Source organism: Crassostrea angulata, unplaced genomic scaffold (assembly GCF_025612915.1).
Source record: "Crassostrea angulata isolate pt1a10 unplaced genomic scaffold, ASM2561291v2 HiC_scaffold_257, whole genome shotgun sequence".
In the NCBI taxonomy this organism is placed as follows: Eukaryota; Metazoa; Mollusca; class Bivalvia; order Ostreida; family Ostreidae; genus Magallana; species Magallana angulata.
The window spans coordinates 83,755-98,276 of record NW_026441810.1 but is presented as its reverse complement, the minus strand read 5'-3'; the positions used below and the strand labels follow the sequence as shown (position 1 = coordinate 98,276).

General features: G+C 33.9%; 1 protein-coding gene across 1 annotated transcript in view; it reads right to left on the bottom strand.

Moving 5' to 3' along the window:
• Nucleotides 1–10,922, bottom strand: part of LOC128169908 (uncharacterized) — a 319,330-nt gene extending 308,408 nt beyond the window's left edge. The window contains exons 1-2 of the mRNA XM_052835942.1: nt 10,911–10,922; nt 6,459–6,509 (exon numbers count right to left, since the gene is read on the bottom strand). Of these exons, the coding sequence (XP_052691902.1) occupies nt 6,459–6,509; nt 10,911–10,914 (55 nt within the window). The 5' untranslated portion in view covers nt 10,915–10,922. The remainder of the gene's footprint in view (nt 1–6,458; nt 6,510–10,910) is intronic.
• Between the last annotated feature and the right edge of the window lie 3,600 nt (nt 10,923–14,522).

Below are 14,522 nucleotides of genomic sequence, written 5' to 3'. Positions count from 1 at the left end.
CAAAACTTTGATGTTCAATATCTCAAAATATTGAGCTTAACAATCTGAAGCCAAAATTTTTTTGTTATGCGGTCCCTAAAAGGAGCTACAGGGTCGGCCCCTAAAACGACCCTCTGCAGATATCTCGAGAACGGTACAAAATTTGTAAACACTTTTTGAACAAAATGTGTTTGAATTGACAAGAGCTTTCATTTGAAATCAAGAAAAAGGTGCTGGCCCTTAAAATTAGGGGCTGAGGGGGCTCTAAAGTCTTTTAATGATAACTTTTTACCGTGAAATATTTTGTGATGCGTTATAGAAGCAATTATGTTCATTCTAAGGTTATTTACCTATACATGGCAATCATTTACTCCTATGTTACGTAATTAGGGATTTTAAGGGGCCAGAAGTCCAAAACTTTAATGCTTAATATCTCAAAATGAAGAAACATTTGGATAAGCAATATTGAACCTAAGTTGCTCAAAATATTGAGCTTAACAATCTGAAACCATAATTTCCTTGTTATGCGGTCCCTAAAAGGAGTTACAGGGTCTGCCCCTAAAACGACCCTCTCCAGATATCTCGAGAACGGTACAAAATTTGTAAACACTTTTTGAACAAAATGTGTTTGAATTGACAAGAGCTTTCATTTGAAATCAAGAAAAAGGTGCTGGCCCTTAAAATTAGGGGCTGAGGGGGCTCTAAAGTCTTTTAATGATAACCTTTTACCGTGAAATATTTTGTGATGCGTTATAGAAGCAATTATGTTCATTCTAAGGTTATTTACCTATACATGGCAATCATTTACTCCTATGTTACGTAATTAGGGATTTTAAGGGGCCAGAAGTCCAAAACTGTAATGCTTAATATCTCAAAATGAAGAAACATTTGGATAAGCAATATTGAACAAAAGTTGCTCAAAATATTGAGCTTAAAAATCTGAAACCATAATTTCCTTGTTATGCGGTCCCTAAAAGGAGTTACAGGGTCTGCCCCTAAAACGACCCTCTCCAGATATCTCGAGAACGGTACAAAATTTGTAAACACTTTTTGAACAAAATGTGTTTGAATTGACAAGAGCTTTCATTTGAAATCATAAAAAAGGGGCTGGCCCTTAAAATTAGGGACTGAGGGGGCTCAAAATCTTTTAATGATAACCTTTTACCGTGAAATATTTTTTGATGCGTTATAGAAGCAATTATGTTCATTCTAAGGTTATTTACCTATACATGGTAATCATTTACTCCTATGTTACGTAATTAGGGATTTTAAGGGGAAAGACGTCCAAAACTTTAATGCTTAATATCTCAAAATGAAGAAACATTTGGATAAGCAATATTGAACAAAAGATGTTTAAAATAATGAGCTTAACAATAATCAACTATAATTTCTTTGTTATGCGGTCCCTAAAAGGCCCCTAACACGACCCTCTCAAAATATCTTAAGAACGTACAAAATTTGTAATTACTTGTTGAACAAAAAGTGTTTGAATTGACAAGAGCTTTCATTTGAAATCATGAAAAAGGTGCTGGCCCTTCCAATAAGGGGCTGAGGGGGCTCTAAAGTATTTTAATGATAACGTTTTACTGTTAAATATTTTGTGATACGTTATAGAAGCGATTATGGTCATTCTAATGTAATGTACCTGTACATGGCAATCATTTACTCTTATAATACGTAATTAGGGATTTTAAGGGGCCAGAAGTCTAAGGCTTTAATGCTCAATATCTCAAAATGGAGGAAAACTTTGGAAAGCAATATTTAACAAAAGATGATAAAAATATTGAGCTTAACAATGTACAACCATATATTGTTTTTATCTGGACCCTAAAAGGAGTATAAGGACCGGATATCAAAACCATTTTTCCCAGATATCTCAAAAACGGTAACCAATTTCTAAATACTTATTAGTGGTACACAAAAATACCTTTTGATTAAAATGAATGAATAGGAGCTGATCCCTCAAATAAGGGACACCAAAGGGATAGATAGTCTTTCACCCATTACTCATAGATCCCGCCTCCTTTTCCGGATACGTTTCGCTGATGAAGGTCAAGAGTAAGGTCATTCCATATTCTAAAAATCGGACGGAAGACCTCCTCGTTGCTCGCAACGAGATCGTGTCTAGTTATTATTATTATTTTTTTTTTCCAAATTTTGTGCACGAGATTTTTCGGAATCTATTCGACTGATCTCAGTCATTTTTCACAGATGCTAGGGCGTGATCTAAACTTGATAAATTTTTCTTAATTTTTTCGTAGTCACTTCCGGTACCGAATTGTCGGCCATTTTGTAATTTTTGACGACCCATTTTGTGCAGCTATAAACTCGGAAACCATAAGAGATATGAATATGAAATTTTCAGGATAGGTAGACGATAGTTTGAAGTTGTGCAGCATGTAGTTGTTTAATGCCTGTTGCGCCATTTCTTGGAGCTCGCCTGGGCACAAACATTGGGTACGAATTTTCATTCAAAATTTTCACACGTTTTGATTTATATCTTTTTATCAGTTGATATTTTGTTAAGACATATATAACAAAAGTGGTAGAGAATCAAAAGTTCTTTCCAACAAAATCGAGAAAAAAGGGGCTGGCTCCTTTATTTAGGGGCCAAGACACTCTTAAACTCTATTACGAATAACTAAAAAACGATAAAGACTTTGTAATGCATTATAGAAGCAAAGTCGTTGATCGTACTAATATCTATTAGAAAAAATCATTGCCACGCCCATTTATTACGTAATTAGGGATTTTTAGGGGCCAGAGTACTTAAACTTTGACGCAATATAACTTGAAAAGTAGAAATATTTTGGTAGACATCATAGAAGAGAAAATGTTTGAATTTATGATTTAAATCGCTACCACTTATCAAAACACGAATTTCCGTCCCCATGAAGGATATAGAGGGCTGGCCCCTAAGATATTCAAACATTTGTATCGCAAAAATGATCAACAATTTTAAATGCGTGTAAGAACAAACAAAGTTAGTATTCTTAAGACCTTTTCAAAGAAATCAAGAAAAAGGGGCTGGCCCCTTAAATTAGGGGCCAAGGCACTCGTTAACTTTATTACAAATAACTTAAACGTTAGATTTTGTAATGCATTGTAAAAGCAAAGTTGTTAATCGTACCAATATCTATTAGAAAAAATCATTGCCACGCCCATTTATTACGTAATAAGGGGTTTTTAGGGGCCAGAGTACTTAAACTTTGACGCAATATAACTTGAAAAGACGAAATATTTTGTTAAACATCATATAAGAGAAAATGTTTGAATTAATGATTTAAATCGATTCATATTATCAAAACACGCATTTCTGTCCCCATTAAGGATCTACAGGGCTGGCCCCCTAAAATATTCAAACATTTGTATCTAAAAAATAATCAACAATTTTAGATGGGTCTAAGAACAAAAATTGTTAGTATTCTTAAGACCTTTTCAAAGAAATCGAGAAAAAGGGACTGGCCCCTTTTTCTTGGGTGGGAGGGGGGGGGGGGGGGCAAGAGACTCGTAAAGTATATTACAAATTACATAAAAACGATTAAGATTTCGTAATGCATTATAGAAGCAAAGTTGTTGATTGTAGCAATATTCATCTGGAAAACTCATTGCCACACCCATTTATTACGTAATAAGAGATTTGTATACATTATCTGAAAGTGTGGGGGGAATAATTCTGAAATTGTATCGATTATTCATGGTATGATTTAAAACAGAAATCACAAGGAAGACCTACTCGTTACTCGTAACGAGATCGTATCTAGTTTTTCTTATTTTTTTTCCCCAAATTTTGTGCACGCCATTTTTCGAAAACTATTCGACCGATTTCAACCATTTTTTCAATGTTAATGGAACATTGTTTGTATTTTATATGTTTTTGAAATTTTTGTTGTCATCACTTCTGGTCCGGATTTACGGCCGATTTTGTAATTTTTATACGACCAAGTTTGTGCACGCATAAACTCAGAGACTATTAGAGATATAATGATGAAATGTTCAGGATACCTAGACTACAGTTTGAAGTTGTGCCTATTGTTTTTGTTTTACCCTAATGGCGCCATTTCTCGGAGCTAGCCTGCGTCCGAAAATTGGGTACCGATTTTCATTGTTTTTTTTTCACAAATTTTGTGCACGCGATTTTTCAATAACAATTGGACCGATTTCAACCATTTCTTCACAGGTTATGAGATGTAATCTGAATTTTGTATGTTTTTGAAATTTTTGTTGTCGTCACTTCCGGTAACGATTTATCGGCCATTTTGTACATTTTTACAACCTATTTTGTGCAGAGTTGATCTCAGAAACTATCAGAGATATGACTATGAAACTTTCAGGATACTTAGTCTGTAGCTTAAACTCAAGCACTATCATGTTGCTTTACACCAGTGGTGCAATTTCTTCGAGCTCACCTGAGCACGAAAATTGGGTACGAATTTTGATTCAAATTTTTAAAGCGTTTTGATCTGTATCTTTTTATCAGTTGATATTTTGTTAAGACATATATTACAAAAGTGGTAGAAAATCAAAAGTTCTTTCCACCAAAATCAAGAAAAAGGGGCTGGCCCCTTTATTTAGGCGCCAAGGCACTCTTAAACTTGGAGGGGGCAAGACACTCGTAAACTCTATTACAAATAACTTAAAAACGATAAAGATTTTGTAATGCATTATAGAAGCAAAGTTGTTGATTGTAACAATATCTATTAAAAAAATCATTGCCACGCCCATTTATTACGTAGTTAGGGATTTTTAGGGACCAAAGTACTGCAACTTTGACGCTATATATCTAGAGAAAGAGATATATTTTGTTAGACATCATAGAAGAGAAAATGTTTGAGTTTATGATATAACTCGTTTCCTTTTATCAAACCAACAATGTCTGTCCCCATTAAGGATCTACAGGGCTGGTCCCTAAAATATTCAATCATTTGTATCTCAAAAATGATCAACAATTTTAGATAATTGTAAGAACAAAAACTGTTAGTATTCTTAAGACCTTTTCGAAGAAACCAAGAAAAAGGGGCTGGCCCCTTAAATTAGCGACCAAGGCACTCTTAAACTCTATTACAAATAAATTTAAAACGATAAAGATTTTGTAATGGATTATAGAAGCAAAGTTGTTGATCGTACCAATATCTATTAGAAAAAATCATTGCCACGCCCATTTATTACGTAATTGGGGATTTTTAGGGGCCAAAGTACTTAAACTTTGACGCGATCTATCTAGAGAAATAGAAATATTTTGCTAGACATCACAGAAGATAAAATGTTTGAATTTGTGATTTAAATCGTTTTCTTTTATCAAAACACGAATTTTTGTCCCTATTAAGGATCCACAGGGCTGGCCCTTAAAATATTCAATCATTTGTATCTCAAAACTGATCAACAATTTTAGATGGGTGAAAGAACAAAAACTGTTAGTATTCTTGAGACCTTTTCAAAGAAATCAAGAAAAAAGGACTGCCCACCTTTTTTTTCATTCTTTGAATCTACACTACCTGGGAATGCTTCCACACAAGTTTCAGCTTTCCAAGCTGATTAGTTTCTGAGAAGAGGATTTTTAAAGATTTACTCTATATATTCCTATGTAAAACTTCGATCCACCATTGTTGCCCCATCCTACCCCCGGGGGCCACGTTTTTCACAACTTTGAATCTACACTACCTGAGGATGCTTCCACACAAGTTTCAGCTTTCCTTGCTGATTAGTTTTTGAGAAGAAGATTTATAAAGATTTACTCTATATATTCATGTTAAACTTCGACACCCCATTGTGGCCCCATTCTACCCCTGGGGGCCATGATTTTCACAACTTTAAATCTACACTACCTGAGGATGCTTCTACACGAGTTTCAGCTTTCCTAGCTGATTAGTTTCTGAGAAGAGGATTTTAAAAGAGTTACTCTTTATATTACTATGTAAAACTTCGATCCCCCATTGTGGCCCCACCCTACCCCCGCGGGCCATGATTTTCACAATTTTGTATCTACACTACCTGATGATGCTTCCACACAAGTTTCAGCTTTCCTGGTCCTATGGTTGATGAGAAGAAGATTTTTGAAAATATCTCGAAAATTTTCATAAATTCCTAATGATCTCCCTTTGCTAAAAGGCGTGGTCCTTAATTTTCACAACTTTGAATCCCCTTAGGCTAAGGATGCTCTGTGCCAAGTTTGGTTGAAATTGGCCCAGTGGTTCTTGAGAATATGTTAAAAATGTAAAGTTTTCAGACAGACGGACAGACAGACAGACGGACGACAGACAAAATGTGATCAGAATAGCTCACTTGAGCTTTCAGCTCAGGTGAGCTAAAACTGTTCATTATGCAGTCCTTTTTTTTCAAGAGTTATTCTTTTAAGTATAAAAATAATCATTTAAAAAATAATACTTAGCCCTTGTGGGCGGTTTTTACTCTACATTTGGTCTATTTTTTTTATTATTCTTTTAAAATTTCTGTCCGTAGATAGTTTATTATTTTCTTACTTTCTACAGTTGAACTGGCTTCATTAGAAGGGACACAAGAATCCCTTTCATCTAAAAATAAAGAAATATTGAAACATTAAAAAAACAAACATTCTTTATTATATTGATTAAAAATATTATGTTTTGTGTATACATTAGTTCTATCTAATGTGACATTAACAAACAAATCGCACTGCTATGATACAGTAAATACTGTACAACTTTTATTTCCAATTAGACAAAAATTGTATCATAACTTCATCTATAATCAGTGAAAATTGTAAATATTATGACTACATACATATTTTTATTGGCATGTCATGGCATTATAATATTATTAGTTTTATATATATATATATATATATATATATCTTAGCTGCAAATTACCTACATGCATTTTTATTCATTGATGTGAGTATGCTTGGAAAAAAAAAATCCCCTCAAAAAGTATAACAGTTTGTTTGGTACCATGTTTCAACTTTCTTAATAGCTAGCAGGAAACTTATAAGAGAGTAACACAATTCTCTACTCCAAAAATTTAGAAACTACCTCTGACTGCTGAGTGTATTCCCTACATGTATATATGCATGCTACATAAATGTACATGCAACAAACAGTTGCAATACATATATTTCAAAAATGAATACATGTACATATAAGCATATGTAAATGTGTTTGGTTTTAACAATCAAAAAACAAATCTTTTAAATCATTGGTGATTTTTTTTGTAATAATATCTATTGATATCTTTTTTATGATGATAGAAAATAAAAATAGAAATAACAAATGCATTGTCTTCTTGCTTTCATTATTAATTATGTAAGAGACAGAAATATGTTTCCTTTAAAAGTTTTTCATAAATTTCCAAGTACTGTATTCTTTTTTGTTCGTTGGTTTGGGGTGGGGTGGTGTTGAAGGACGGCGATTGTGATATTTAAATACACCAACAAATAATGAAGTACATATAAACTATGAATTGATAAAGATACTAAATAGTAAAGCAAAACATTATTTGATAAATTAAAAATATTCTAATTCTAATAAATTCACAGTATTTTCACTGGTAATAGGAATCAAGGTGAACAAAGGTAAAGTCTACCTTATTCCCTTAAGAGGACCCCATTAATACGTCGGTTTCGAGATTGGAACTCTATTGTTTAGGAGGCGCAAATAACACGGGGGTGGAATCGAAGTTTTACATAGGAATATATAAAGTTGATCTTTAAAAATCTTCTTCTCATAAACTCATAAGACAGGAAAGCTGAAACCGAGTGGAGACATCCTCAGGAAGTGTAGATTCAAAGTTCTGAAAATTATGACTCCCGGGGGTAGGGTGGTGCCACAATGGGGGGTCGAAGATTAACAAAGGTATATAAAGAATAAATCTTTAAAAATCTTCTTTCGAGAAACTAATTAGCCAGCAGAGCTGAAAACTGTGTGGAAGCATCGTCAGATAGTGTAGATTCAAAGTTCTGAAAATCATGACCTCTGGTGGTAGGGTGAAGCCACAATGTAGGGTCGAAGTTTTATATAGGAATATATAGAGTTAATCTTTAAAATTCTTTCTTTCAGAAACTTAAGAGCCAGGAAAGCTGAAACTTGTGTGGAAGCACCCTCAGGTAGTGTAAATTTAAAGCTGTAAAAATCATGATTCCCGGGAGTAGGGTCACAGGATGAATGACCATCTTTAAGTCCTCCTTAAAGATAGCTTAAAGGTGTTTAAAGGTAGCTTAAAAACGATCTTTAAGCCACCTTTAAGCTATATGTGTTGCTTAAAGGTGGCTTAAAGAAAGCGTAAAGATGGCTTAAAGGCAGCTTAAAGACTATCTTTAAGCCACCTTTAAGCAACCTTTAAGGACAACTTATAAGTCCTTAATGTCCAAACTTCTTTAAGCCACCTTTAAGCCACCTTTAAGCTACCTTTAAGCCACCTTTAAGCCATAAAAAATTTTTAATTCAATATTGTGTTTAATTTCCAACAAAATGTATGAACTTTATGAAAGAAAAGGTATTAAAACGGATTTTGTTCTAGAAAGAAAAATGAAAAAAAAAACTGGCCACGGCGAGAATTGAACCTGGGACCCTTTGTTTACTAGCATCACAACACTTCCTCTGCGCCACGGCTACTTACATATATATAAGCGTTTTTATATCCTATATATCAGTGGATATTGAATCACTGTATTGAATGTGTTTACTTGAAAAGATTTTGACAAACCATTCAGTTTGTAACAATCAATTATATCTAATTTATAAATTACATGTATGCATGTATTTAGAATGAAATACGGAACTTGGTCTTCAGTGAACAAAAATTTATTATACCTAAGTGGAAACCGTTAGGTTCACTATAGTAGGCTTTCTAAAATCTTAGTTGATAAATTTAAACCGAGTAGATATACGTTCATCTAATTTATACAGTAGCTATAAAAATGTAAGAAAGAAAATGAAATCATTTCTTTTATTAAATGCATTGATACTATTAGGGTATTTGTTCAATTTCCCGCAATTTCCCGGTTTTCATGATCGCGGCGACGTTCCAATATGTTTAAATATTTACATGTAATTGTATGTACATTATTTTTAAACTATCAATTCTATAACAAACAAAATTACCAATTACCGGTGACGTATTTACTGCATGTGGCAATTGCAAATGACTTGTACATACAATTGTATGATGTTGTGTATATCTTGTATATTCTGTGTTAGTTCCAGGGGTTTTCTAAAGTTGGACAAACAATAGACTTTAATTAGATATACACAAACATGCACCTGGGCACACGACACAACTGTTGTGTATATCTTGTATATTCTGTGTTAGTTCCAGGGGTTTTCTAAAGTTGGACAAACAATAGACTCTAATTAGATATACACAAACGAACAAAACTATGTCTAGACAAACAAAGCAGTAATATCCTGCCCGATATAACAAAGGCAGTTGAGAGTCTTTTCATTGTTAACATGTATCTAGCAGATCTAGAGTTAGAAATAATGAAAATTGAAAAAAAAAAATACAAACCTTAAACCGATTATCAAATTAAATCATGCAGATTTTTCACCGATTAATTTATAATAGGAAACAAACATACTTTAATTAGTTTTATGCACATATTAAGATACAGAGACTGCGCTCAGCCCTACAATAATTTTGAAACCCCCAAAAAATTATAAAGAATTTTATAACGGCAATCTGTGTCCATCGGAGCGGTGGTGATGATAGCGATCTGTGTTTAATGGAGCGACGATTAAAACCGCCTGGAACACCCCCCCCCCTTCCTTGGAAATTATATTATCACTCGGATGACCCCCTCCCATCCCTATAAAAGAGCTTTTGCATTTAATATATGTTTTTATTGTTCAACTTGATCAATATTGACTTAAAGGCCACTTAAAGACAGTGTAAAGGCAATGTAAAGAGAGCGTAAATGCCACTTAAAGATGCTTAAAGGTAGCTTAAAGAAGTTTGGACATTAAGGACCTATAAGCACTTGCTTAAAGGTGACTTAAAGGCGGCTTAAAGGTTGTATAGCCTTTAAGCTCCTTTAAGTCACATTTAAGCCACCTTTAAGGACTTGCTTAAAGATGGTTTTTCGCCCTGTGGGTGGGGCCACAATTGGGGGGAGGGTCAAAGTTTAGCAGAGGAATATACACAGCGGGCATTTCAACATTGAAACAACTTGTTTTTCGAATCTACCTTTTTGTTCATGTTTACTGAATTAAATTTTTGAAAGTATCATTTCTTATCTAAAATTGCACATTTTTGCCTATTTGACATATATACCTCTTATCCATCATGCTTTCTATCATATTCAATCAATTTTCTGCTGATTTGAGAAAATATTTCAAGGTGTAGTAAGGCACCTTTCTAACATGAAAATAGTTTCACAGTTTTTATAGGAAGCAGGACAACTCGCCTTTAGTGCTAGAAACTTTGCTGAAAGCATTTTTTTTATTCAGGAGTGAAATTTATTAATTGTTTTTCAAAAGTACATATCAAATTAATTTTGTAGGATCAAATGTGTCATTGGAGCGTACAAAAATAAAAATAATCAAAACACGTAAAGACATTCATATTCGTGCTCGTACATGTAGCGCATGAATAAGCAAAGTGCATTCATAGAAATTTGAACGTTGCAGATTTCCAATGCAAACATAAGGAAAAATAAACACTGAACGTTAATATATAACTATGGACAAATCCTTATTTTATGTGTTTTGATTACATTTGCAAATATTGAATCCTCTGTCAAGATTACTCCAGCGGCAGACGTAAACCCATTGTTTCTGTTTACACATGTACATGTATATGATAATTTGTGGAGTATAAAGAAGATTTGTGACCATATTTTTCCACTACCCTAAATAATATATTACTTATATATGTACTTGTAACAAAAGTCGGCATTTAAAAGAAAAACACAGTAAGTAATACACAATAATAAATCATTACAATACCAAGCAAATACATACCCATCTTTTCGTGTCAACGTTGTACGATGACAAACTCAAATACGTTCGGAAATATTTATGTCAGATATATTTGTTTTACAGAGTTCAAGTGTCTTTCTATAGATAAATTTTGGGCTTAAATAAACATGTCTATTGGTCGTCGTTTTTAAATCACATCGCTCACTTGCCGATCTAGCTGATTAAAATCACGTTGCAAATGACGGTAGACTCGATCTATTTCTGCAATAGTTTAGAGTTCTTCCTCTGTTAATCGTGGAAAACCTTACAAGCTGCAATAGTTTAGAGTTCTTCCTCTGTTAATCGTGGAAAACCTTACAAGCATGTCCCAGTCATTTTTTTCTCCTCTGCAAGAACGCCTGTCAAGTCCTTCAGACTTTATTTTTTCCTGAGGTAAATTTGTCTGTTTGGAAAGATACATGCACAACATTTTGGAAGCAACTTGGTCCTCCATTACAGCATCCTTTGTTTAATGTCCTGGCCAGTATTTTAATATTAGGGCACTTCGATTTTGACAAAGTCTGCTATGTAAAGCCCCCTCCACATTGGGCACACGAGCACTTTACAACACTTTGCGATCAGACTTTTTTTTTTAGATTCACACAAACTCTCTCATACGTTGCAAGAGCTCTCGGATACGTTTTACACGCTCTCGCATTCGTTGCATGCGTTTTAGTGCTCGCGTCAAGTCTCGGACATGCACACTATTCAGACGCGACCGAATGCGATCCAAATCATCGCAGTACAAAACACGAACAATAGTACGAACGCTTTACAACGTTTTGTTTACTCGCAAGAGTGATGCACGATTTTTAAAGGTCGTAAGATGAAGCGCTGCTGTAAATGCGTGTGTATTGCAACCATGAGACTGTTGTTCAACGTGCCTCATGTAATCTTGCAATGTTTACAATCATAGCACGACTTATCAGCCTGAATATGCCACTACTTTATATACCCTGTATAAACATCTCTGTTTCAGACCACTATTGACAATTAATATACATTTATTGCATAATGGTGAGGGAACTATGAAGAATTATTACTCCAAGAAAATCATATTTACCGAGGGCTTCGCCATATTAGTATTAATGTTTAAACGTTCAATTATATCGAACAACATATGCTTTAACGAAATAAGTTGATTTCTAAAAAATTCTTAAGATAACGTCATGATTGTTCGATTTATTATGTTTCTGTCTCATTTTTCTTTCGAACCATAGTTAGTTCAGTAGGTTTTATGATGTGAAGAGAATCATAGTGACTGAATATTTTTGATTTAATCATGTTTGTCTACATTGTATGCTCATATCGGCTTTTTCATTCCTATGAAATCGCCCTGTCACGTGACTTTCTAGACCAATCAGATGTTTAGAAAAATCATATTGTGGGATTATATTCAATGCTGCTGTATCTCTGTTTCTTCTTGCGCGTCATTTTCTCTCGCTTTCAACTACTTCTACTGAAGAGCGTCAAAAATAGGCGGTATACACCCCCTCTTACTCCCACGTGCATTCTTACCATGGAACGCATGATCGCACGTCCAATCGCATTGGAGCATGTTCAATAGTCCGATAACGTGGTCTCTTGCGCGATCCTATCGCATTATCTTTCAACAGAACAGTCGCTTTCATTGTACAATAGTCGCATATAGATGCAAGATATATTGCAAGATTTTGGCAACAGTTTACGATTCATATCTAATTTTTTTAGTCGCGCAAATATTTTGTCGCTTCTTATCGTGCGCCAATTGTGAAATGGGCTTAAGGAATTTGACTGTTAGGCAACACACGGTCAAGATATTTCCTGAGTTTTAGAATAATCATATTGAGGTATAATATTAAATGCTGCTGTATCTTTGTTTCTTCCTGGGAGTAATTTTCTCTCGCTTTCAACCATTTCTACTGAAGAGCGTCAAACATGGGCGGTATACACCCCCTCTTACTCCCACGTGCATCCTTACCATGGAACACATGTACCATTTCTTTGATAATTTTACTTGCATATGTCTGTTCAATTATATGATTGTTGTATGTAAAGACACCGTGTCTCAAAGTCCATAATCCGGGTTCTGCAGAGCAAATACTTTTCTTTGGTGCCGCGTTCGTTAGATCCAAATTTTATCGACCATGTTCCCTTTAATCGCTCATATTTCATGACAAAGTCAAGATAACTACTTGATAAGTGGAAAGAATGTAGACTTATTATTTTGACAGATTAGATTTTTTTGAATTGCACGGTCACACTTGTTACTTTAACTTCATGTTAAGCAAAATTATCGGGGATTTTGATGTTTAAACACCAACGGAAATTTTTTTTTTTCGATTTGTTAGAATGTTGTACCATTTGAAACCTTAGTCATTCCTTTATGATTTAATTTAGAAAGACATTTGAATTAAACATTTTACAAGCGATCGAGTTTTAAGGAAAATTAAAGACCTGGTCTTTTCTGTGTGAACTCAACACTGCTTGCGTTTACCAGAGTCCTCCGCGTTCAAAAGAGTCGTATGATGGGGATGTTAGAGGAAGGTTCTTCGATCTATTCATACAAAAAGGATCTGAGGCCCCTTTCTTGTAGTTATTGTCCCTAAAATTATCGAAATTTCCAAAAAAATCACGTTCAAATTTTTTGTTATTGATCATAGAGACTTAGGATGGGAGCAGCTTTCTTGGCCAAACACAATGGCATAAAGGTCCGAAGTCATGGTCATTTAAAAATCCGTTAATAAATGACTTTTTAGAACTCTTTTGTTCAGGGTGGTAGAGAAAGCACTTTTTCTTGGATGTAATAGGATTTCTTGAGACATTTCAAAATATAACTCGTCAGCCCCTAAATTGAACCAATTATAGACTTATTGCCACTATTGTACGAAATGGTTGTTTCGACTCCTCATAAACCGTTAAAGATAGAGATAGAAACTTTTTCCAATGTATTCAGTACACTTGGAGGATTCTTCAATCTATTCACGCCGAAAGGGTTAAATGTCCTCTTCTAGCAGTTATCGCCCCTTAAAGTTTCCTAGTTTTGTTAAAACACTTACAAATTATGAAGCTTTCATTGTAGGTCCATTAGACCACTTCAATTAAGAAATAAACAACGTTATTTAGTGAACATGGCGTTATATTTGCATATCCATTGTTTTTTCCCACTGTAAGCCCATACGGAGGAGCTGCAATTATTACTATATAATCGCAATTGCTCTGTCTGTATGCGCAATTGCCCCCAATGACTTTCGGGTAGCGAATTCTCAACAATTATACAATGATTTTTAATCATATATATAGTGAATATTTCTAATAAAAAAATATGTGGTCTTTAATATAAATTATCTAATTTGAAAAAGTTCAAAATAAAATACAAGGTATTATAGTTTTATTCATATTTAATTTTAATCAATTACAAATGTTATTTATTATTGTATGATAAAAATGTGCCTAAATAAAACGAAAGTGTTTGATTTTTATATTTTCATCTACAAAATTCAATGTATAAGGAAAGATAACTCTTCCGATCTATACCATGATTTATGTACCTAACTGTTGGCGTATTATGACGTCATAAAGGTGTGACGTCATATATTATCAATGACGTTATATATTTAATCATTTAATATTTAT